This window comes from Anthonomus grandis, chromosome 1 (assembly GCF_022605725.1).
Source record: "Anthonomus grandis grandis chromosome 1, icAntGran1.3, whole genome shotgun sequence".
Taxonomy (NCBI): Eukaryota; Metazoa; Arthropoda; class Insecta; order Coleoptera; family Curculionidae; genus Anthonomus; species Anthonomus grandis.
In genome coordinates, this window is record NC_065546.1 from 52,488,295 (window position 1) to 52,515,224 (window position 26,930).

The 26,930-nt window shown below is 32.6% G+C and overlaps 2 protein-coding genes across 8 annotated transcripts in view; one reads left to right on the forward strand and one right to left on the reverse strand.

Annotated features, from left to right (window-relative positions):
- LOC126733620 (disks large 1 tumor suppressor protein) overlaps window positions 1-26,930 on the forward strand; it is an 825,690-nt gene that overhangs the window by 158,669 nt on the left and 640,091 nt on the right. The gene's annotated exons all lie outside the window — the stretch shown is intronic.
- Window positions 1,089-26,453, reverse strand: LOC126733765 (scale keratin-like). Its single transcript, XM_050437163.1, has 4 exons — window positions 26,317-26,453; window positions 14,645-14,771; window positions 14,386-14,582; window positions 1,089-1,516 (listed from the first exon to the last, which is right to left on the reverse strand). Exons 1-4 carry the CDS (start codon window positions 26,329-26,331, stop codon window positions 1,202-1,204), a joined length of 654 nt encoding a protein of 217 aa, XP_050293120.1. The 5' UTR covers window positions 26,332-26,453; the 3' UTR covers window positions 1,089-1,201.

The window sequence follows — 26,930 nt, forward strand, 5'->3', positions numbered from 1 at the left end:
GCCCTGTTTACAAGGATTGATTTTGAGGGTTAAATTAGTTCAGAATTAACTCTAGGATCAAAATGTCAATTGAACTGAGTTTATCAGTTTAGACGAAGAATTATAGGACATAACCTCTAAATCTTCAAAAGTATTGTGGTTTAAAGATAATATAAATAAACTAATAATTTCTTTTTCAAGGCTTGTCATCTTTATTTTTGTGTACAAAAATAAACCTCGTTAGCTAACATCCAATAAAATGTCAAACTTGTCATTTTGGTACTTTAAAATAGGTCCTAAGTGTTTACACCGAAAAAAACTACATTTAATCTACCCTGTTTAAGAAGCATGAAATTCGCGTATCAAATTTTAATGCGCTGCCATTTGCACCGAAAAAATAGTCAGTTTGACGTCATTTGATCCAAGTATTAAATATTTGGAACACGCGTTGAAGACGTAGCTAATGAAAACTAATCACGACTGTTACACAACACACTGAACTCAACACTTGAAAAAATGCGAAAATCTGAGACCAGATAAATTTTGTTAAGATTTATTGCAAAATTTGTTTAAAGAAAGTTAGTTTTTCGGCAAAAGCAAAAAAGCGGTTACAAGCTGAAGAACTATGAATAATGGTCGCATTTTATATGACATCAGATGCTTGACAATACGTGTAGGTTTGTCGCTATCTTACCGCCACCTATATGTCGAGGAGTAGAAGTTTTTTAGTGTTCCGTAAATCGCCCTGTAGCTAGAAATCAGATTTTTACTAAGGCCTGTTCTCAAATTCATGCCTTTATATTCCATTCATAGTTTCAGCAAAATCAATTACTTTAACCGTTTATAATCTTTTGAGCATATTTGAGTTTATAGAAATGTAAAAGCTACTAATTGTCTAAATATTATTAAGATTTTGTAGCATCATTTTTCAAGTTGGTAATACTTCATCATTTTTGCAAAATTTAAATGGTTAACTTTTTTTTTTATAATGAAGCAGAACTTTCTTATGTTTCTTGTATTTTACAGTCAACTTGCGAACCATAGGAAGTTTCTGCTTCAGTATAAAAAACATGAGCGCTCTGAAGATGATAGATATGAATAAAACAAAGTTTGGACAAAAAAAATTTAATATACAGCCTTTTTCATAATTATTACAGTTGTACAGTTTATTTGCATACTGTAAATTTGTACCAACAAAATGTTTGTGTATTTGATACGCGATTTACCATCCGGATCCCGCGGAGGCGGAAGCGTGAGCATAATGTCCAGAACCAGAAGAATATCCGGAACTTCCACCTAAACCTCCATATCCTGAGCTATAGTGTCCACTAAGGCCAGTTCCATAACCGGATCCGTGTAAGCCAGAACTATAACCTGATCCATAACCACCTCCGTATCCAGATCCGTATGATCCAGAGCCATAACCCAATCCATATCCGCCTAGACCGGATGAATAAGTGTTATGATGGATGTATACTGGTTTTTTGATCACAACTGGGTACGGTTGCGGTACATGTACTTTAACTGGAGTTGGGACCTGATAAAAAAATTGAAAATTAGATTTTTAAATAGAAAATGTAACCTAATATAGTCTTACTATGACTAAAAACTTCAGAGTTATATTGTTCCATTAAATAATGTTCTTTTTTTGTTTTTGAGATATATGTGAAATGCCATAAATATCCTTTAACTTGATTTTATCCTAACGTGTTGAAATCATTAGATTTAGTTGAATTGTTAAGACAAATAAAAATACAAAGTTTTCGGATCTGTGTGTTTTCTTTCTATCTTATTTACTATGAAAATAAACTTTCCATTATAATTTTATTAAAGCTGAAATGTTTGACATGCACTTTCTTTATGGATTGGCAAATCGAACTGTAAAAGAAGCACAAAGAATTTATCCGGATTTTATTCGACATGTCAAAACATTTAAAAAGCTACTTGCAACATTATGTGAAAGTATGTGCCAATAAAAATACAGGTGATGGAAGTTCAAAAACTGAAACAACGCCTAAAGAATCTCTTATTAATACGATGGAATAAAATTCTGCAAATATTACTGGAAATATTGCAATACAGGTTATATAGGATTACCCAAAAACTATTTGGAAAATTCCAAAAAGAAACCATTTGTATCCGTATCATATGCAGGGTGTTCCGTTGATCATGTTACAAACTTCTAGGGCAGATAGAAAACGTCAAAAGGAAAATAAAAGTTCATATAAACATGGGTCCGGAAACGCTTCCTCAGGGAGCTAGAGCTCTTTGAAAATAACCTTTAAAAACTAGTTTTTTTTTAATAGCTCCGGAACTACTTTAGCTACCACAACCAATTTTGGGAGGTAAATTATTGTTAGTACGTTTATTCTTTTGAACCTACTAAATAAAAAAAAAATATTTACCAGGGGCTTCAGAATCAGGGGGGTATTTGGTAAATTTAGGCTCATTTCTTTAAGACTTTAATTTCTGCCCGTTTGGGCATTAGATTATGATGTTCCTATGGTTTTTACATGAAAAAGGTGCTCTTAGTGAAAGTCGGTCAATATCACCGTTTTTGTGGAAATTGACTAAAACCAAACTAAGATACAGCACCTGAATTAATTATTTTAATAATAATAATAATGCTAATTCATTGCCACTGTCAGTATTTTTTAAATTTGTCACTGTCAGTATTTTTTACATGATATTAATTCCCTTTTTATTACGGTTAAGTAATGAAAGATTACACTTTTGCTGAATACGCCGATATGCTTTTAATTTATTGGGAAGTTCGAGGTAATGGTAGAGCTGCTTCTCGACTATATGAAGAGCGGTTTCCCTAAAGGTGAATCCCAGCTCACACACTTTTTAAAAGGGTCAATCAACGGCTCAGAGAGACTGGCTCCGTTAAAATAAAACGCCAAGATAATGGCGCGCAAAGGATCATCCGAATCCCGGATTTTGAACAAGAAGTGCTTCAGGGATTTGAAGATAACCCATCAGTAAGTACTCGAGCAGTAGCTGATGCGATGCATGTAAATCATGTTAGGGTATGGAACGTTGTTAATGAACAGCTTTTTCGGCCCTACCACCTGCAAAAGGTGCAATCATTAGGACCCAATGATTTTATGCCCCGCGTGAATTTTTGCCAGTGGTTTCTTGACCGATGTACAGAAGAACCTCAATTTCCAAAATATGTCCTTTTTACTGACGAGGCTTTATTTACAAAAGAAGGCATTTTTAATTCTAAGAATAATCATGTGTAGAGTGAGGAAAACCCTTATGGTATTCATTTTAGGAGCTATCAATATAAGTTTTCGGTCAATATGTGGGCCGGCATTGTTGGAGAACGCTTAATTGGTTCAATTATGTTGCCTCCTCGTTTAACGGAAAATATTTATTTAAATTTTTTAAGAAATGTACTGCCTGAACTATTAGATGATCTGCCCCTAATTATACGACAGAACTTATGGCTAATAAATCTATATACGTATACAGCCCACACATCTAATAGGTGAAAAATTCAATTATGAGGAATTCAGAAAAAAATTATTTGTAATTTCTTAAAGCGTAAGAAAAAATAAAAGACCTTACATATACAATACCATAAAACATCCCTAAGTACTTAATGAGTTTTAAAAAATCTAATTTATCTAAGATCTAGCAAGATATGACTAGATATGAGATGAACTTGTTGAAGAAAATCTTCTAAAAATATTGTATCAAGAAATCCGACAAGATTAATTCCTGGGTTATAAAATAATATGATTGGAAAAATAATAACAATTTCATAGAGAGAAACTAGAAAACAGACTAAACATTTAAAAATTTAAAGGCCCTAAGAAAGCAAAAGACAACAAACATCTGAAAGAAACAAACTTAATCGTGATGAAATACTACAAATGCTGATACAAGATAGCGAAGTGCACACGTGAGAAGATTAAAGCATATTGAGCGAAGGTATATTTGGAATGAATAAAGTCTAAGAATGGAAAAATAGCATTATACTATACAAATACAAATACAACAAATACAAATCGTTTATATATAATACATTTTATGAAAAAAAAAGTATGACAAAAAGGACAGTTCATCGATCATAAAAAAACCGCTTCACATGCTTCTTATATTAAGGAAAGCATTATAGCAAACTAATATAATCTAAATGCTCATTTTATCTTTTAAAAAACTTAATACAAAAATTCCTGTATTTTTTTTCTTTTTTGTTAAAATAACTCAAATTATTGAGAATATAGAATTTCAAAAATTGAAAAAATAATTTTTAAATAATTTCTCCTAACTAAATAAACGCAAATAATGGTAAATCCTTCTATGCGACAAAGTCCTAAATCACCTGTTAGGTTAGTGCGGAAAAATTGAAAAAATCTGACAGGTCATTTATTCAAGGGGCTCTAAACATAAAATCACGTAATTACATGTCGTAAATTAGCAGGATAAACATGCCAGTCTAAATTGCTTTATTTTTTGTCAACAATTAACCAGTATAACAGGCAGATTTAGAAAAAAGTTTTGAAAAAATAATAGTAGAGAAATATCAAATGTATTTTGCTCTTGAAATAAAATAGATATAACGTTAATGTTAAGTTAATTTAATTGGAGGCTCCTTAAAATGTCTCTATTTAAAAAGAGCTAGTGATTTTAGTGACTAGTGAGATTATTTAAACATTTATGACTGGAGGATCTTAGTGTAGATATCAGACAAGATGCTTTTACTACTTTACGAAACAACTTTGTTAAATACTTATAAATTGTAATAACAATCTTCTTGAAATAACAAACATTTCTGAATTTTGTATTGCATCAATATGGGCAAATAAGTAGTGCAGTGCAAGATTTTGCCTCATAGTTTTATATATTTTATTAAGTTCTCCTTTCTAATATAAGTATTGTATTATATTATTATTATTATCTGCAGTTATCCCAAAAAAAGTTTGTAAAATTCTAAAAAGAAATCTTCTGTATTCATTTAATATATAGCGGATCTAAACGAAGACCAAAATTCAAACAATATTACTAAGCTCTTTGTTGCGAACAACGCAACCATTTATTTTAAATTTAACTTAAATATGTTTGCATATCTTCCTTTCTCACATTGCTTTTTACGTAGTCTAATCGGCACGACAAAGCTGTGCGAAGTCAAAAGAAAATCTATAAATAACGCAGTCAAAGAAGCCGCCCCGTTTAAGTTTTGCCGTCGCACAAAAAAAGGTTACCGGGAACCAAGCAGCGCGATGCAAAAATGTAATATTGACCGATCAGTGTTCCAGTAGTCGAGTTACTGACAAAAGCTCAAGAGGGTGACGTCTCGACCCGCCTAATCGTTTCTTTTACGATTTTCACGCGCCAGTGATGTTTTGTTTTTAAAATTAATAGTTTCTGCCCCAAGAAACTTTTATATAAGTTATCAGTTAAAGGGTTTTTAATTATGAAGTTAATTAAACCTGTGAACGAGTCAGTTCAATCAATTTAATTTATCCACGAAAACCGTAAATTTCTAGCCTGGAAGAATTACAAGTTGGTAATCTTTGTGCTGGGTGACTAAGTATACAGATTGGGTCTTTGTAGCTTTTTACTTTTTGTAATGTCAAATATGTAGTAAAGCAAACAAACAAGTGTTAAAGGTGTAAAGGTGCAAGTAAACAAAAAGAAGTGAGTGCAAACAACCTGTAAAAAGTGAAAACAAAAAGTGTCCTGTTTGGAGTATAAATACTGGAATTTACAGACTACTGTAAGTGTTTTGAAACCATTTTTATGTAATAACTATTTTGTGCCAACTGTGTTTACTTTGGCTTTGACATAATTCGTTGCAAATGTCAACATTTTTGTAATTATTTAGTTTTAGTTTGTAGCTTTCATAAAGATAAGGTTTTTATGAGTGAATGAGAGAGGGTGCATGTGAATTCTGTTAAATATTTTGATATCCTATGTTGCCACATTTATTTCTTGGAAATTAAATAATTAGTTTGTTTGTGTATAAAGCGGTTTTTTATTCAAAGTTGCCACCCAGTGTCCTAGATAATACAGTTGCTATTGTATAGAAAAAATAGATGCTTTCTGATAAAGCTTGATATTGGAATCAGTTTCTAATATATCTGTACGGTGGGAATTTCACCTCCCACACGTAACAAGTTGGTCCTTCGAGCCGGATACTGGTCTGGTGGTTTTGTTTAAAAGATAATAACAAATAAACAATTAAAAAAAATATATATATATAATAAACATTTTCACATGCATGCTAACCTAAAATATTTACCATATTTATATTTAAACACTTGGCAACCCTGTTCGTTGTGTTGAAACATTTTAGTACTTTTTAATAAATCTTGTGTGTTTAGTAATTTTGTAGGCCTAAACAAAAAACTTTCTAAGTAAGTCATTTGACTTTTATGTAACCTGGTAAACTTTTATTAATTTTTGTACGTCATTGCTTTAATTAGTAAATAAAAAATGGACGAGTTAAAAAAGCATTTAGCTCCCATTAAGGGTGCCATCACCAAAATTCAAAAATGGTTTGACAAAAATCAAACACAACAAGATGTTTATCAGTTTGAATTCAAAGTAAATCAACTTGAGGGATTTTATAAAAAATATGATGAATTGTTAGAATCAATAGAAGAACATGGTGATGACACTTTTAAAGAGGACTGTACTCTCATGGAGGATAAATATTGTATTATACTGTCAAATTTAAAAAGAAAAATCGATATGTTAAAAGGTACATCTGTGGCAGAGCAGGTAACACATAATGTAGTAGCACCTAGCACAAAACTACCAGAAATCTCTATAAATCGATTCTCAGGTAATTTTATGGAATGGAGTACCTTTTTTGAGTTGTTCGAAAGCTTAATAATGAACAACTCTGGGTTAAGTGACATTCAAAAATTTATTTATTTAAAATCGTATCTAAGGAACGAGCCCTTAGAGTTAATAGAGAGTTTACCTTTAACCAGTAGTAATTTAAACGCGGCTATCGACACTTTAAGGGATAGATATGCAAATGAATTTAGGATTATTTTTTGTCATATCAAAAAGCTGATTGAGGTACCGAATCTCACAAAATCCTCTGCCTCTGAACTTAGAAAATTAATTACGCAAGCAAGACAGGGTATCCAATCCTTAAGAAATTTAAATGTTCCAAAAGATGAATGGGCTGACCTCATGCTTATTTTTATATACTTACAAAAGTTAGATTTTAATACCAATAGAGCATTTGAAACTGACAGGGACCATACCAAGCGTCCAACCTTACAGGAATTCTTTGATTTTTTGGACAAACGTTGTAGTATAATGGAGACTGTAACTGCCAATTCTCCAAAACCTTTTACGCCCAGTATCAAATCAGGAACACGAAGTTCCCATTTTTCCAATACCGGATCTTATCAAAAGAAAGATTATAAGTTATCCTCCTTTAACAATAACAATGCTAAATGTTTATTTTGTAATATGCCACATCGCATGCCCCAATGTGACAAATTTAAAAGGCTTACCGTCCAGGAAAGGGTTTCTTTTATTAAAGATAAGAAATTATGTCGAAATTGCTTATCTTCTGTACATAATTTTGATAGTTGTCCCTCACAAAAAACCTGTATGATGTGCAATAAAAAGCATCATACACTTCTTCATATTCAAAATTTCCAGTCTCACATTGGAAATAATTCCTCGAATGAAAATAATATTCAGAGCTCATTCCAGAGACATATGAATCATGGACATAATAACTCGCTACAAACCCCTTCGAGAGCGCTCGATCAATCGCCTGCCTTTGCAGCAAAATCTCAAGTTAGCTCTCAGCATAATGAACCTCAAGGTTCAAATTCTCAAGTTAATGATCAAAATTCTCAATTTCAAACCCTGCACACTAGGGCATCCTGTTGTTCTGGAGTGAAGAGGTCAAGTGGTGAAATTCTGTTAGCCACCGCCGTTGTCATGCTCTATACCAGTGAAGGGAATCAAGTTTCAGCAAGAGCACTACTAGATAGTGGAAGCCAAACATCCTTTATAACAAGTAATTTAGTTAAAAAACTTAATTATCAGCCTTATAACAAAAATATGCAAATTTCAGGTATTTCCCAGAAAATTACCTATTCTCATAAAATGATCGATTTAAAAATTCACTCCACAACCTGTCTTAAAAGGGAGTTTTTTGTTTCTTTTGTCATTCTTGATAAAATTACTTGTAACATGCCAAGGATTAATCTTAACACAGATACACTTAAAATTCCTAAAGACATTTCTCTCGCAGATCCCAAGTACTTCGAAAGTAACCCTGTAGACCTATTGTTAGGTATGGACATTTATAGTGAAATAATATGTTCCGGTTTTATAAAATTGGGAAAAGGATTACCAGTTTTAATTAATACATATCTTGGCTGGACTATATCTGGAGTTTTACCAATAGAAAGAAAAACTTTTCATTCAGTAGAAAATTTTGACTCAAAAGAACATTTATTTGATCCAAATAATATGGAAGTCTCTCATACCTTTCACTCACAGCTATCCTCTGATGTTTTAGCGGATGAAATCTTACAAAAATTCTGGACTCTAGAGGAAGTGCCTGATAAGATCATGAGAACAGCTGACGAAGAGCTGGCTGAACAGTACTTCCAAAATACCACTTTAAGATTGGCGGAAGGTACTTTTCAAGTAAATTTGCCTTTGAAAAGTACAAATGAGCATTTAAAATTGGGTCAATCGTTTCACCGAGCTCTTAAAAGATTTTTAGCTCTCGAAAATAAATTTAAAAAGCAAGATAATCTTTATGCAGAGTACAAAAAATTCATAGATGAATACATTTCCCTTGGTCATGCAAAAAAAGTACCACTTTTGACCAAAAATGAAAAATCAGAGTTAAAATATTTTTTACCACACCACTGTGTACTCCGTCAAGACAGTGTAACGACCAAATTACGCGTAGTCTTCGACGCCTCCATGAAAACGGATTCAGGCTATTCATTAAACGACATAATGTTAAAAGGTCCAACAGTTCAGCCGGAACTGTTCGACATATTATGCAAATTTCGAACTTCAGAAAAGGTATTTATCACCGACATAGAGAAAATGTTTCGTCAGATTAAGGTAAACCCTACACAGAGTTTTTTACAAAACATTTTATGGCGGGAAAAATCTAATGATGAACTGCAGTGTTTGGAATTACAAACAGTAACCTATGGGACAAATAGTGCTCCCTTTCTAAGCACAAATTGTTTGGTTCAGTTAGCCAATTCAAATATTAAAGACTACCCACGAGCTGCAGATGCTTTGAAAAATAACTGTTACGTGGATGATGTCCTATACAATTGTGATACACTTCAAGAACTTGTGGAGACCCATAAACAACTCACTAAGCTTCTAGGAACCGCAAACATGAAATTACATAAATGGAGCTCAAACTGTCCAGAGTTCCTTAAAGAAATATCCTCCACCAATAACCAAGACGAGTCATATATTATTACATCAGATGGCAATACAAGCAAGGTTTTAGGAATTTCATGGCAACCTTTTTATGATAGTTTTTCCATAACATTACCCAAAATAGAATTGAAACATTCAGTAACAAAGAGACAGGTCTTATCGACAATTGCCCAGATTTTCGACCCGCTTGGTCTTATAAATCCATTTGTAGTCATTGCGAAACTTTTTATGCAAAAGATTTGGCTTCAAAAATTAGGTTGGGATGATCAACTAAGTCCTGATTTGCTTAAAGAATGGCAAACTTTCTACGATAATATCACAGATTTAGGCGAAATAAAAATTTCTCGCAATTTATTTGCCCCACTTAAACGTAAACTAAAAATCCAGATCCACGCCTTTTCAGATGCAAGCCTTAAATGTTATGGAGCGTGTATCTACGTGCGTGCTATTTATGAAGATAAAACTATTTCTTGTAATTTGCTTACATCAAAGAGCAGAGTGTCTCCAATAAAGCAGATTACATTGCCAAGATTGGAACTCTGTGGTGCGGTTCTTATGGCAAAATTAACTAAAAGGGTCCTGTCTATATTTGAAACCAAACTTAATATAGACTCGACACACCTATGGACGGATTCTGAAATAGTCTTGTGCTGGCTCAGATCACACCCATCAAAATGGTCGGTGTTTGTGGCAAACAGAGTCACAGTAATACAAACACTAATGCCAGATTATAATTGTTGGCATCACGTTAAGTCCGCTGAAAACCCAGCCGACATCCTGTCAAGGGGAAGTCTACCACGTGACCTCGGAAAATCAAATTTATGGTGGAATGGTCCGAAATTTTTACAAGACCCAGAAGCAGAGTTTAAAGCTTTTAAATATTCCAGCGAAGTAGAAAATATCCCTGAAGAAAAGAAGTCTGCGTTAACGGGATACAAAAATCAAGACGATTTTTATGAAAATATCTTATCCAGGTACTCATCTTTTAGAAAATTGCAAAGGGTTATAGCCTACTGTTTAAGATTTTGGCTTAAGCTTAAGTCAAAGAAACTTCTAAATAAGGAAAACATTACTGGACCATTAACCCTACAAGAACTAAAAAATGCAGAAAGGATAATTATTAAATCTATACAAACAAGATTTTTCGCTTCAGAAATAAAAGAACTGAAAAAATCAGGACAATTACTTAATAATAAGTCATTAAAGTCATTAAACCCCACACTTGATGAACATGAGATGTTAAGAGTAGGAGGAAGGCTCACTAATGCAGATATAGTCTATGAGCACAAACACCCACTTCTGCTACCATCCAAAAATCAAGTAGTTAGACTCCTTATTAAACGTGAACACTTGAAGATGCTACACGCCGGCCCTCAAAATGTCCTCGCCTCCATACGTCAGAGATATTGGCCAGTAGATGGTCTACGTGAGGTGAAAGGGGTAATTAAGCAATGCTTAACTTGCTTTAGATTCAGAGCACGTCCAGCGTCTCAACAAATGGCTGATCTTCCAAAAGAGAGATTATCGGTGTCAAGGCCATTTCATAATGTCGGAATTGATTTTGGAGGGCCGTTTATTGTAAAGCCTTCAAAACTGCGCTCCAAAGCAACTCTGAAGTGTTACTTGTGTGTAATCGTTTGCCTGACTACGAAGGCAGTACACCTGGAGGCCGTGTCTAGTTTATCCACAGAAGATTTTTTGCAGGCATTTAGGAGATTCATTGGACGACGAGGACTGCCTTCAGTCATTTTCTCCGATAATGGAACTAATTTTGTGGGTGCTAGAAACATATTAAAAGAATTATATGACTTTTTTAAAGATGATAAAAATCAAAACACCATTCAAGATTACCTCAGCACGAATGAAATTACGTGGAAGTTCATACCACCAAGAAGTCCCCACTGGGGGGGAATATGGGAAGCTGCAGTGAAGGCAGCGAAACACCACATTTTGCGCGCAGTAGGTGAAACACGTCTAACGTTTGAGGAGTTCGGCACAGTCCTAGTTGAAATCGAGGCAATAATGAACTCAAGGCCCCTGTGTCCACTTAGTAACGACCCAACAGATATATCTTCGCTGACCCCAGGTCATTTTCTAATTGGTACGGCACTTAATTCTATTCCCGAAACGGATGTTTCCAATGTGTCGGAAAACCGTCTGAAACGTTGGCAAAGATGCCAACAAATACGTCAAAGTTTCTGGAAGCGTTGGACGCTTGAATACCTTAGTCATCTGCAAAAAAGAGTAAAATGGACAGATTCCAAGAAAGATTTGAAAATTGGAGATCTTGTGTTGCTTGTGGACGAACAAAGTTATCCTCTAAAATGGCCTTTAGCTAAAGTATCAGAAATTTTACCTAGTCGGGATAGCAAAGTAAGAGCTGTGAAAGTAATTACCAAAAATGGCGTGTTTACTCGATCTATTACGAAACTATGTCCACTTCCCCAACCTGAATGAATATTGAAGTGGTCACTCCAACGGGGGAGTATGTTGCGAACAACGCAACCATTTATTTTAAATTTAACTTAAATATGTTTGCATATCTTCCTTTCTCACATTGCTTTTTACGTAGTCTAATCGGCACGACAAAGCTGTGCGAAGTCAAAAGAAAATCTATAAATAACGCAGTCAAAGAAGCCGCCCCGTTTAAGTTTTGCCGTCGCACAAAAAAAGGTTACCGGGAACCAAGCAGCGCGATGCAAAAATGTAATATTGACCGATCAGTGTTCCAGTAGTCGAGTTACTGACAAAAGCTCAAGAGGGTGACGTCTCGACCCGCCTAATCGTTTCTTTTACGATTTTCACGCGCCAGTGATGTTTTGTTTTTAAAATTAATAGTTTCTGCCCCAAGAAACTTTTATATAAGTTATCAGTTAAAGGGTTTTTAATTATGAAGTTAATTAAACCTGTGAACGAGTCAGTTCAATCAATTTAATTTATCCACGAAAACCGTAAATTTCTAGCCTGGAAGAATTACAAGTTGGTAATCTTTGTGCTGGGTGACTAAGTATACAGATTGGGTCTTTGTAGCTTTTTACTTTTTGTAATGTCAAATATGTAGTAAAGCAAACAAACAAGTGTTAAAGGTGTAAAGGTGCAAGTAAACAAAAAGAAGTGAGTGCAAACAACCTGTAAAAAGTGAAAACAAAAAGTGTCCTGTTTGGAGTATAAATACTGGAATTTACAGACTACTGTAAGTGTTTTGAAACCATTTTTATGTAATAACTATTTTGTGCCAACTGTGTTTACTTTGGCTTTGACATAATTCGTTGCAAATGTCAACATTTTTGTAATTATTTAGTTTTAGTTTGTAGCTTTCATAAAGATAAGGTTTTTATGAGTGAATGAGAGAGGGTGCATGTGAATTCTGTTAAATATTTTGATATCCTATGTTGCCACATTTATTTCTTGGAAATTAAATAATTAGTTTGTTTGTGTATAAAGCGGTTTTTTATTCAAAGTTGCCACCCAGTGTCCTAGATAATACAGTTGCTATTGTATAGAAAAAATAGATGCTTTCTGATAAAGCTTGATATTGGAATCAGTTTCTAATATATCTGTACGGTGGGAATTTCACCTCCCACACGTAACACTCTTGAAGATCATCTTTTGGGACTTAAAAGAGGCTTAGGAATCTAGGTATATAACATTCATTAAGGTTCTTCTCAATCCCCCACACATCTAATAATTGAGGAATTCAGAAAAAAATTGTTTGTAATTTTATATTACAAAAGAGCTTTATATGAATAAATAGATTCCAATTATGCTACATTGTAAAGCGTTGGTCAGCGCTTAATGGGTTGTAGAAAATCTAATTTGTCTAAAAGGTATATAGGTCCAGGGTATTGAGGTTGAACGTTAAGAGAAAGCTGATGAACTTGATGAAGATAATATTCTATCCCGTACAATGAGTCACTATCTCCACTAAATAAGATTAATTCCTCGGTTATAGAACGACACTTAACCACTGGTGAGAAATAACGTGTATTTATTAAGCGTAAGTGAATAAGATCGACAAACTTTTTAGGGGGTGATTGGAAAAATAATGACAATTTCAAAGAGAGAAAATAGAAAATAGACTAAATATTCAAAAAACATTTAAATATTTAAAGGCCCTAAGTAAGCAAAATGCAACAAACATCTGAAAGGAACAAACTGAATTGTGATGAAATACTACAAATGCTGGTACAGGATAGCGAAACGCACACGTGAGAAGATTACAGCATACTGGGCGAAGGTATATTTAGAATGAGTGAAGCCTAAGGGTGGAAAAATAGTATTATAGCAAACTAAAGAAGTCTAAGTGCTCATTTTATCTTTTAAAAAACTTAATACCAAATTCCTGTTTTTTTTTTCTTTTTTATTAAAATAACTCAAATTATTGAGAATATAGAATTTCAAAAATTGAAAAAATAATTTTTAAATAATTCGTCCTAACTAAATAAACGCAAATAATGGTAAATCCTTCTATGCGACAAAGTCCTAAATCACCTGTTAGGTTAGTGCGGAAAAATTGAAAAAATCTGACAGGTCATTTATTCAAGGGGCTCTAAACATAAAATCACGTAATTACATGTCGTAAATTAGCAGGATAAACATGCCAGTCTAAATTGCTTTATTTTTTGTCAACAATTAACCAGTATAACAGGCAGATTTAGAAAAAACTTTTGAAAAAATAATAGTAGAGAAATATTAAATATATTTTGCTCTTGAAATAAAATATATATAACGTTAATGTCTCTATTTAAAAAGCCGTAATGCAACTAGTGAGTAAACGCTTATATATTGTAGTAATAATCTTCTTAAAAGAACAAACATTTCTGAATTTTGTATTGAATCAATATGGGCAAATAAGATTTGCAGTGCAAGATTTTGCCTCATGGTTTTATGTATTTCATTTAATTCTTTTATCTGATATATTCCATTTCAACATACTTTATAAGTAATTTTCTATTTATGCATACATTATCTTTAATATATTTAAAAACATACCCGAACATAAACAGGTTTTTCAACAGGAACAGGAACAGGATAGGGTTGTGGTACGGAGATTCTTTTCTCAACTGTAACAGGATAAGGTTGAGGTACAGGAACCGGTACAGTTTTAACTTCGTGGGTGTGGCTGTGACTGTGGGTTGATCCACTGCCGATACCAAAGCCACCAGAATATCCGCCACTATAACCGCCACCTGTTAAGAGTATATTAGTTAGACACGATTGGTTCAAATATATTAACCAAAGAAATGTATACCATAACTATCTAATCCATCATCTAGGTAGCTGTCTCCTAAGTGGTAGGCACCGATACTTCTTTTATCTTTAGCTGTTTCTTTGAGATAGCTTGCTTGGACAAGGCCAATAGCTGCTATGGTGATGCACTGTAATTAAAAAATAAGTCCTTGTGAAAAATCACGTTAGATATACAGAGTACGTTAAAAGTATACGTAAAACGATTCAAGTTTAATTTATTGATTGGGGTTAAGATAAACGACTATATTCGAGCTGCGAAACCTTTATAATTAATAGATCATCTGATTACTAATCTCTAATAATTATCCGATCACTCGACATTTATAAACATCAATTTTAAGAGTAGAGCATTCTAAAATATTGACCTTTCTTTGTGACAGCAAAGTCTGTACAGTGCTTTCTTAATGATAATATAATGCTTGATTTTTCAAAAAAAAAATGTTATCCAGTAACACTATGCTGCGGTTTTCAAAAATGTATTCTAAACTTTTTTAAGAACAAATATAAGAACATTGATATAATATGGTGATAAAAAAACTTTGATTATTTAAATTCAGACCTAACCGTGATACAGTATAGTGTTGCAATTCTGATTGCATTTAATAAACTATTGCTAATATACCCAATAAAATATATTTTAGAGTTACCCACTATTAATGTTGAAGTCATTCTAATTATAAAATGCCATTGATTAAAAACATTTATATCTATATATTGTTGCATTAATTCTGAATCTGAAACATGTGAAATTTGGCAATTGAATTTCAGGTCATCGTGAAAATGGTAATTGTGCGCTATAAAACTACCCTAATAAAATAGGAAGATATTGAAAAGAATAGGTCAAAAGAGACTCCAGGAATATGAAAATTAACACCTTTCTTGTGGCTAAATGACCACACTTCGCAATAAGCACATGCTGATTAGCTGTATTAAAGGTTTTAGTCGGTCTGAGTATATTAAATGTATTATTATTACGAACAATCTGTGCCTAGAGTCCTAACTAAGTTCTTTAGTTATTAAGCAATCGAGTAATGCAGGGATCTCCGACTGTGTTCGATTCTCTTATAAAGATCTTAGATCTTATAATATATTTATAAAGATCAGAAAGCTAACTCCTTCCCATGCGTGCCAAAAACAATCGACAGTGAATGGTTAAAGAGGGCTGTTGGGGTATTGTAAGGGAGTACAAACATTCTTTTAAAAACTAACGTCTTCCACCTGTAGAATAAAGATGAATCTATTAGAAGATTTTTTAAATTTGCTCCAAATTTTAGCAGAACGATAATTATGATTAATTTTCTTTTACATTTTCAATCTCTAAATATATCCACTTACCAATTAACCATATGCAAGGCAAATTAAAACAGTAGCCCATTACTTTTGTACTAGGTTATAACCAAGATACAGAGGGGCAAGAATAATATCAACAACATTAATTACCTTTTTTACTTACGTACATTTAACAATAAATTATTGTTAAATGTACAAATTTTGTACGCAAACAATTATTCGATATCTTAATAAAAATATTTTCTGATAGAAGTAAAATATGAATACGTACTTAATATTTGTTGCTAACTTTCTTTACAAACTGAACCTTGTGCAAAGAATAATAAATACCATCTTTTCAAAATGTTTACTAGAGAACAGTATTCCTCAAGAATTAGTACTCAGCGCAACCTTATTTATAATAACCATGGACAATATAGATCATCTATTTCTCCATATATATACAGGGTGTAACATATGTGATGACTTTAATTTTATGGGGTGATTCCTTGTCATTTTTTAAGTAAAAAAGTTCATATAAACATATGTCCGGAAACGCTTCGTTTTCAAGATACAGGGTGTTAAACTTTTTTTTTAAATCGATTTTTTATTAATATCTCATAAACGCATTTACCGAATTTGTTGAAATCTTTACATTTTGTTAGTCACTTTATAAGGTACCTTTTGAAATTCTCACATCTGGCCTAGAAATTTCAGGGACGTGCCCACGGGCTAAGTCGGATGATTTTTTTGTAAAAAAATATCGCCCGGTACATTTTTTGTAAGTATAATAGGATAATAAAGATGAAACTTTTTTGTCTCTTAATTTTTTTTCGTATCTTGCTTCGTTTAGAAATAAATTTTGAAAACCATATTTTAGCACGTCTCGGGCCTCCATAAAAAAACCTAAAATGCTTCAAAATTGATTTTATTGGGAATACTACATATTTATGCAGGTATGTATAAAAATTTCTCTGATAAGAACATTCCTATGTCTTACATTAACATTTACCAGGTACTGGGTACTGTTAGTTGAATGTGTTTTACTGTGCAGATAACTATGAATAACGCCGAATTAGCTCAAATGCATTTCATTTATGGCTTTGCAGATGGAAATGGTGCAGAAGCCCGTCGAATTTATCATGAACGCTTTTCCGATAGACCAATTCCAGCAGCAAGAACTTTCATAAGACTCCATGCCCGTCTGTGTGAGACTGGATCTGTCAATGCTCATACTGAGGGCGTTGGTAGACCGAGGGTAATAATGACGCCACAACTAGAGGAAGCAATTCTGCAAGCAGTGGAAGACGATCCGTCAACTAGCACACGAAGATTATCGTTACAGTTTAACATCAACCACGAAAGTGTTTGGAGGGTTTTGCACACAAATTTACTTTATCCATTCCACATTCAGCTGGTGCAAGCACTGTTGCCAACAGATTTTCCTGCACGATTAGAGTTTTGCCAGTGGTTTCTTCAAAAACTGCCCAGAATCCAAGTTTAACGGCTAAAATTCTTTTCACAGATGAGGCCTGTTTTTCACGGGAAGCCATCAGAAACTTCCACAATAACCATCTTTGGCACTTTGAAAATCCCCATGCCATTGGAGAAGGTGGATTTCAACTGCAGTTTTTTGTGAATGTTTGGGCCGGAATTATCGGTGATCATCTTATCGGACCGCACTTTCTCCCTCCTAGGCTGAATGGTGATACTTACAGACAATTTTTAGAAGAAATATTGCCAGATTTATTAGAAGACGTACCACTAGCAACAAGAAATACCATGTGGTTTATGCACGACGGTGCACCTGCTCATTTTAGTCTTGTCGCTTGAAACTATCTAAATGATACTTTTGCTCAGCAATGAATAGGTCGGGGGAGACCTCAGCTATGGCCAGCACGATCTCCAGACCTGAATCCTCTGGACTATTTCTTTTGGGGATATCTGAAATCGCTTGATTATGCGACGCCAGTTGTGGATGAAAACGATTTGAGAAACCGGATTGTAAACTCTTCTAATGTCATACGCAACACACCAGGAATTTTCGAACGTGTGGGCCAGTCGATGGGAAGAAGATTGCGTGCTTGTATTGACAGTCGTGGTTCTCATTTCGAGCATTTGATCTAATAAAATTTTGATGATATTTAAAACTAAAGTAAGTTTTTATTATTTTTCACAAAAATTAAGCGACTGTATTTTTAATTGCTTAAATTTGTACAAATATCTCGCACAAAAAAAATGGTGGCGTAGACAAAGAAAATAAATTTTAAATAGGTAACCATTTGCGACGCCATTGCATTAAAATTTAAACATCAAAAATAGCATCTTATTAATTTTTGTTTTTGGTCAAGTATGCGTTTTGCAAAAAAATTTATTTAAGGTTTTTTCTTAGTTGTTAAATAATAAACATGCTGGTAATTTGTCAGTTAATTTTAAAGCATTTTATTTTTTTTTATGCAGGCCCGAGACGTGCTGAGATATGATTTTTAATTATTTATTTTTAAACGAAACAAAAAATTCTATGTTATTCTATACGCAAAAAATTTAAGAGACAAAAAAGTTTCAATTTTAGTTGCTTACAAAAAATGTACCGGGCGATATTTTTTTTACAAAAAAATCATCCGACTTAGCCCGTGGGCACGCCCCTGAAATTTCTAGACCAGATGTGAGAATTCCAAAAGGTACCTTATAAAGTGACTAACAAAATGTAAAGATTTCAACAAATTAGGTAAATGCGTTTATGAGATATTATTAAATAATCGATTTAAAAAAAAGTTTAACGCCCTGTATCTCGAAAACGAAGCGTTTCCGGACATATGTTTATATGAACTTTTTTACTTAAAAAATGACAAGAAATCACCCCTTAAAATTAAAGTCATCACTTATGTTACACCCTGTATATTACAGAATATCCGCTGATGACATGACAATGACACAAGTCATTTTTTCACTCTTCATCAAATAAGCAAATATATCAACAAAAGTTGCAGAAAACCATAAACGATCTTAGGCCCATATTTTCGGAATCTATCGAAATAAAAAATTGCGAGATTCTTTCTGTAATATCAAACAAATTCTCAAGAATATTAGGTAATAAGATGAACTGAAAACACCATTTTAAACAGTTAAAAATCAAGTGCGCTAACATATACCTAACAAAATATGTACGAGTATATACGAGTATCATTATTATACCAAAAATAATAAACTATAGATTACATGCTTCTTGCTAAGTGAGTTGGATCTAGAGTCAAATAAAATTTAGGTTTTAGATTTTATTACTGCCGACGTTTCGGCCTATATTGGGCCATCCTCAGGGCTTAAAAAAGTAAAAATATTTTGTCAACACTTCTCTTAAATATTTTATTAGAACTTCAACAAATGCTTATAATATTCAGTGGTCTTTTTGCTTCAGTCTAAAAAAAAGTAGAACCAACTAAGTTGCTTGACCATTGAATAATATAAGCATTTTTTGAGGTTCACTACGCTTTTTATTACTGTAAAGTATAATGTTTATTACGCTCCGAGGATGGCCCAATAAAGGCGGAAACGTCGGCAGTATTAAAATAAAAAACCTGAGTTTTATTTGACCCAAAGTGCACTTCACTTAGCAAGAAGCATAACATATTTTTGGGTCAATATGATAAATTCAATACCAAATGCATGCGGTCTTAACTAATCTTATTACTAGCTGAATCGGTATGATAGACATTACCTTTATCGACATCAGACAAAAAACGTCTATTGTATAAAAAGTTTTCTTCAACTCAAAATACGAGATTCATACATTTGAAGCAATTAAATTCTTCCGCTTAATTATAATACCGTCGAATAATATAAAACTCTCTGAACTAAGCCATTATGCCAATTATAACTTTTTACCCTGAATACAAATTAATATGGATGTAAATTTGGATCGAATTAAATTCAATAAATAATAATACATTATGGAATAACAAAAAACAAATTTTACATCAGCTTATCACAGAAGAACGTAACGTAGAGTAAAACTGCACGCTATTGAAAAGGCAATAACTTTTATAAAATCACAATTTTCTAGTAAATTCCTAAATACCTCTTAGACCCTCTCAGTTCATTATATATTTTTAGAAAGTATAGTTGTGAAAATCCAGTATTCATAACATAATCGAATCTATTAGAAATTGTAAAACAATTAGTTTTATTTAAAACCTCAGGCACATAGATATAGACAGGAATAAAATAGCTTGTAATATGGCAAAAAATCCAACTAATATTTGCTGTAGGCTACTAAATACCATTTATTAAAGAGATCTGTTTTCGCTAATAAAACATAAAATACAGAACTTAAATTATATTAGAACAAAAGCGACAATAAATTTTCTGAGATAATCTCTCATTACTTTAGTTAAACGTAAATTTATATAGAAAATGAAAACATATTTTTAAAAATTTTAACAAATCTCAAAAAAAATATAAGAAAAATAAGAAAATCAACCAATATACCTCTTCTGCAACTACTATTATAGTCTTACCATAAAACGTAAAGCACAATTTACCAATAACGACGGACGTAAAACGCATGATTGAACCAAATGAAGAGAATAGGATTTTTAAAAGATATAAGACTTAAATTCTTTTTGTCTCTTTGCTGGAGTCAAATCTCTTTTCCTGGAACATTATTTGGAAATTTTAAAACACATATCATTAGATCTGAGAAAAACGCTAGTGAGAATCAAGCAATTGGAAACGTACAGTACATTCAATATGATCATTGCTTTCATCGATGGTACAAGAGCCCTTTTATTCTTTTGCATTTAAGGACGCTTTCTCCTATACTACCATTGAGTTGATACTACCGATATGGCAATAGGGGCATCATATGCTAGTCATACTTGTTAGACTTAAATGACGTGCAATCAACATTAAATTTAGTTCTTTTTGAGCAATTTTAAATCAAAATTTTATTATTATGGTTATGAAACTTCTAAGATTTAAAGAAACCCGTACTTATATTGAAACGATTCAAATTGTGATCTACATTTTGGTCCTTAATTCAGGTTATTTTCAGATAATTCTGATTTGTAGCTAATCGTTTTTTTTTTGACTATCAGAAATATCTGGGCATTCCTCATTTCATTAGAAAAAATAAAGTAAAATCTCGTAAAAAGTTGCTAAGAAAAGCATTGTTTGAAACATCATCATTCTTTCTTTGAAACACTGTATAGTGGAATATTAAGAAGCCCAATTAGTGAATACTACAAATAGAAGCAAGGTCAATATGCTTCTAGGGAGTTATCAAGAAACTACGACATTAAAAAAAATTGAGTGAAATGGCCTCTGGATGTAAATATAGAATCAGAGAGAAATCCTAGTGAAGTAGGTTTGATCAATCAAAAAAAAAAAACAAAGAAAAAAAAGATTCATTAAATTTGAACCAACAGTTGAAGACGAATTGAAGCAAAGTACCTACAAAACGCGTTTATCTTTATGATCAGATTGTATTTTTGTAAAGCCAATGAAAATTGGTTATATCAATCGTTATGTTAAACATACGTAATTTAATTGAATGATTTAATTTTTCTGAAAAAAACCATTTGTTTGCCCAAGATACTTATATTTAGAAGTTGAAATTAGCCGTTTTATACATTTATTTTTTTAAAAAGGTGGAGCACCACACCATTACCAATTACCTCGATCAAATAATTGATTATAGGTAGGTAAGAACGCGCAAGCCGTAAAAACCAGCTGATCTTATAGACTGACGTTATTAGACTTCTTTTTATGATGATGTATCAAAACTATTGTGTACAAAATTAAAACCCTTTGGGTCTAGTTGCGTTAGGACGATATATAGGGTGTTACAAAATTCGGTGCAGATATTTTAAGAGCAGCAAGTAATTTTTAGCAACTAACATCACTCACTTCTTACTATTTACTAACCATGGTGCTTATACTCCAATTACTTTAACCTATTGTAGTAACACACGACTACCGAACTAATAACTAGCGACAATAATACAGGTAGTTTTTTAACTGGGTTCAGAGTATAAGGGTGTATACGGACCTTCCCACTAGGTTACTAAAGGTGTAAAGAGAGAGAAACCCGTCTTGGGTATTAGGGGTAATAGGGAAAATGCCATGAGCAACTGCTCACTCCGATCGCGACTACAACTCGCAACTCGACTCACATACTACTTCTCAGCAACAGTGCCTTAACTTGACTGTGATAGTAACCTAACTCGACTGTATACTGCAACTCTTGGACCAGTATTTGGCCATTAAGAGTCTGGAGAGAGAGACCCATATTAGAATTTAAAGAGTAAAGGGAACACGGGTAACTCGTGAGCAACTTCTCACTTCGATCGTGATTACGACTCGCGACTCGGCTCACACACTACATCTCGGGGACAGTGACCCAACCTGACTTCTACAATAATTGTGATCGACTGTATAACTTTGAGCGTGTAACTTTTTACCAGCTTGTTTCACTTAGTGGGTGTAAAAGTGCTCAATAAGTGCGTCTTTCATCAACAAGGAATATGAAAAAAAGACCTATAAGAGCCTAAAACAGTTTCATGGCAATTTATGATATATGTTTGAAGCGTTTAAAAGTAACGACTTTAAATTGATAATTTTTTGACCTGTGGGAACCTTCTAGGAATCGATGGTGTCCTTAAAATTATGAATATAAACCAATTAAAAATAAATACACCTTGATGACAGAAAAGGGTGTTGTTGGGTTATTTCCCAACAGAGGTAAATGCAACAAAATACTTATTTATTTTATTTTATTTAATAAATACAGTAGAAATATGAAAGTAATAACATTAAAACTATACTAAAAGTTGGCTGTTGCAGAACTGATAGGAGAAACCCAGAATATATATATCAAATGTTGGCAAATTCAACAAGTATCTAAAAGAGTCAACACTCTTCTGCATTATAATTTATTCGACAGATATCTCAGAAGATCATTACTCCTTTTTTAGCAAATACTCGAGAAGCACTGTATTAAACTCCACAGATTTATATAATTAACAAAATTATTTTTAGACAAACATATGTCTAAAAATAAGGTCTTTCGTCTATATAAGGAGGAAAAACCTTGCACCACGTATGTAACATCGGAAATATCAATAGGTGCCCAATTTGTCCAGTCTTTAAAAAATACTTTTGTTGCGACCCAGTATCAAAACTAATAGGTTTTCAACATAGACTGTCAGTGAATATCTGTGCAGGTATAATAAATAATTGTCCCAATAGTACTCCCCAATCGTCTGAATGCATAAAATCTTTTAACTTCCTGTAAAATGATCTTATGACTTATTATTAACTGTTGGATGTTTGATAATATTTCAACTTAGATCAGTTAAATAAAAATTGTTGGATTCTGTTGTTATAAAATTTATTAGACCACTGAAGTTAACTCAGGAGAAGAAGTAGGTAAAAAAATAAATTAGATTGTAGATTTAAAAGTAAAGCCTTTTCAAAAAGTTAAGATTTTAAGACATTAGGTAAGAAAGAAACACTGGATAAAATAGTTAAAGTTTAAAGTATCGGACGCCGGTCCGGTTTTATATTAGTTTTGAAATCGTTTTGAAACCGTAATAATAAAACCGTATTAATAAAAAAACCCATCTGCAGGTCGCTTCTTTTAAAGACTGTAACTCTCTTAGAAGTCAATTGCCAAACTATTTATACAGGGTGTCCCAAAATTAGTGGACGAAACGCGAGCCCTGTATTCTTTGGTCAAAAATAACTTCACTTTTTCCTATAAACATATATCGGCAAACGCCCCCCAAGGGAGCTACGCCCCTTTTAAAGGGGGCACCTGAAGATGGTTTTTTCCACTTATTTTCGAAACGGGTAAATATAAAAAATTTTAATTTTGGTATTCTCCCAATTTCGATATGCTGAATTTAGTTGTCATTTCATAATTTTTATTATTTAGTCAGGTGCGTATCATTTAGGGGGTGAGCCTAAAAAAATACCTAAAAATTGTGTGCAAAGTTTTTGTTTTTTTTTCTTTAAATTTTAAAAAATTGAAGCTTTTTACGTAAAAAAGTACCTTTTGGTCAATAACTCTACGAGTTACCATTTTCGAGAAAAACGCATTTAAAAATAACGCTGCATAGTATTATTTTCACTACCAATTTTTATGAAAACTTAGTAGCAGGCTTTGAAAAAAATTGACACACTGCATAATGACATTAACATTTGTTGTAATTGATTAATTGTCATTTTGCATTCAAATTGTTAATATCTTTTTAACTATGGAAGACTTTTCGACCCGTGAAAAAGTAGATATTCATTTTATGTATGGGTTTTGCAATGGAAACGCACATGCCGCTGCACGAGAGTATCGGCGGAGGTTTCCTGCAAGAAGGCTTCCACATTGGAAAGTTTTTGTTAGAATTCATAGAAATTTACTTGAATATGGATCCTTCGAACGTGCTCGAGGGCAAGGAAGACCAATTGCAATTGATGGTTATGGGGAAGTACTGAATTTAATTGAAAAAAACCCTCAAATATCATTGAGAACTTTAGAAGAGATTACCAATATCCTAAAGTCAAATGTAAGTAAAATTAAATATGATAAATAAATAATTAAGTACCTAATTTGTTATCCAAAAAATTAAATTTAAAGTACTTGTAACTGAAAATTGAGATTGGTATAAATAGTGTTGTTATTAATTATTATCGTCGGATCGCATTAAATTAATTTCAAAATACTCTAATTACTATTATTATTATTATTTACTTTATTTACTTGGATAAGTCTTATCACAAACATCAATCACCCCAAAACAAATCCTTTTGACGACTAACTGGAATGTTTAGTGGCTTACTAAGGTTTAGGCTTATTTCCTATGCAATTTAAAATATTTAAAAATAATTTCAGATTGAAAGAATGACTGAGATGTTAGGATACCATCCTTTCCATTATAAAAGGGTTCAGGAGTTAGGAAAAGAAGATTTTCCAGCTCGAGTAGACTTTTGTCATTGGATTTTAAATTACCCAAATCTTCGTCAAAAAATTTTGTGGTCAGATGAGGCAACTTTTTCTAGGAGTAAGGGCTTTAACAGCCGTAATACTCATTTTTGGAGCATCGAGAATCCGAGAGTAGTTCGACGAACTAACTTTCAGCATAGATTTTCCTTTAACGTATGGGCGGGTTTGATAGGAGATAAATTGATAGGCCCAATTATTTTGCCATACAGGTTAACTGGTCGTCATTATTTAAATTTTCTTTAAAACAATCTCAGAGATTTACTGGACGATGTTCCCATAGAAACTCGGCTGGAAATAATTTTTCAGCACGATGGGGCACCAGCTCACTACAGCCGACAGGTGAGAAACTGGCTGGACAATAAATTTACAGGCAGGTGGATAGGCCGAGGTGGTCCAATAAACTGGCCTGCACGATCGCCCGACCGTAATCCTCTGGATTATTATCTTTGGGGTAATATGTGCAATATTATTTATGCCACCGAAATTGATACTCCAGAAGAGCTTCAGAGGCGAATTCTCGCAGCTGCAGGCCAAATAAGAGAAAACCGATTTGAAATTCTTAGATCGACCCAAAACATTCAAAAAAGATCCAGGTTATGCTTTCAGGAAAACGGAAACTTGTTTGAACATTTGCCTCAAATAAATTAGTATTTTTATCTGTTTGCAATTTTATTTGTCAATTTACTTTTGAAGCGTGCTATTGAGTTTTAATAAAAATTGTTATTAATAATACTATGCAGCGTTATGTTTAAATGCGTTTTTCTCGAAAATGGTAATTCCTGAAAATTATGAAATGACAACTAAATTCTGTATATCAAAGTTGGAAGGATACCAAAATTTAAAATTTTAGTATTTACCCGTTTCGAAAATAAGTGGAAAAAACCATCTTCAGGTGCCTCCTTTAAAAGGGGCGTAGCTCCCTTGGGGGGCCGATATATGTTTATAGGAAAAAGTGAGGTTATTTTTGACCAAAGAATACAGGATTCACGTTTCGTCCACTAATTTTGGGACACCCTGTATATGTAAGTTTATATTAACAAGTTAAAACGCCCAAATTACCTATCCTCCCTATTTTTTTTTATCTTTGTCTTTGGAAGTTCTTTCATACCAAATGTATCGAAATCGTTAAGGTGGTAATGGGTATAGATGCAAACAATTTATAGATGCTTAAGTCTAAAATCAGTACATATTTTTTTTGAATGCTGATTTATGACATTAAAATTAAAAGTATAAATTATTAAAAAATATAACTTTAGTAGCTTTTTGACATATTTAAAACACAAGCTTTATATTAAAAGATTTAATTAAAATAACAATTAATAAGAAAACATAATAGTAAATCATCCTGTACGTGTTATATAATAAGTAAATTAAAATTATATGAAAGTATAAATTAAAAATATACTTACCAGGAGAACCTTCATATTGACCGACGTGACAGTTGGGGCGGACTATCTGATCTAAATTCCATCCAAATTTGGTTTTATATAGAATCGCGCCTATTTGGTATTTTTCAAGGATATAAAACCAGACATTCTGGTTCCGGACTTAGGTTTTTCTAAAACGCGGCAACGTCATATTTGTAAAAACATAAAGGCTAAATTTAAATAGATTCGTCTTTTAACATATTCATTTATGCAAATAAAAAACGCTTCTAGGGGTTTACAAATTTTATAGATTAATAAGTCTTTTAGGGAAATTGGCAAATTTCATTAGTATAATGACGTTTTCATGGTAAATTTTAGTAGAACTTATGACTTATGACATTTATGTTACTATAAAATTTCACTTTAACAACTCAAAATGATTCTGATCACACATGTTGTACAATTCGTGTTTTTTTTTAATACATTGATTCTCAATTTGGAATTATATTATTCAGTAATTTAGCCTCAGAGTATTTTTAAATTTAAGCTGTTTATAAGTGTTTTATTATTATACTATTTTATACAAATGAGATGTGTTAGAGAATAACAGTTCAATTATCATAATTATTTAGAATACAAAAGGATATTATATCTAT

Bases quoted from the DNA above. Each gene is read 5' to 3' on its own strand.
- LOC126733765 (XM_050437163.1), bottom strand. The intron at 14,583-14,644 runs GTATACATTTCT...TACTCTTAACAG, and splicing joins TGATGGATTAGATAGTTATG to GTGGCGGTTATAGTGGCGGA. The intron at 1,517-14,385 runs GTATGTTTTTAA...TTTTTTTATCAG, and splicing joins AAAAACCTGTTTATGTTCGG to GTCCCAACTCCAGTTAAAGT.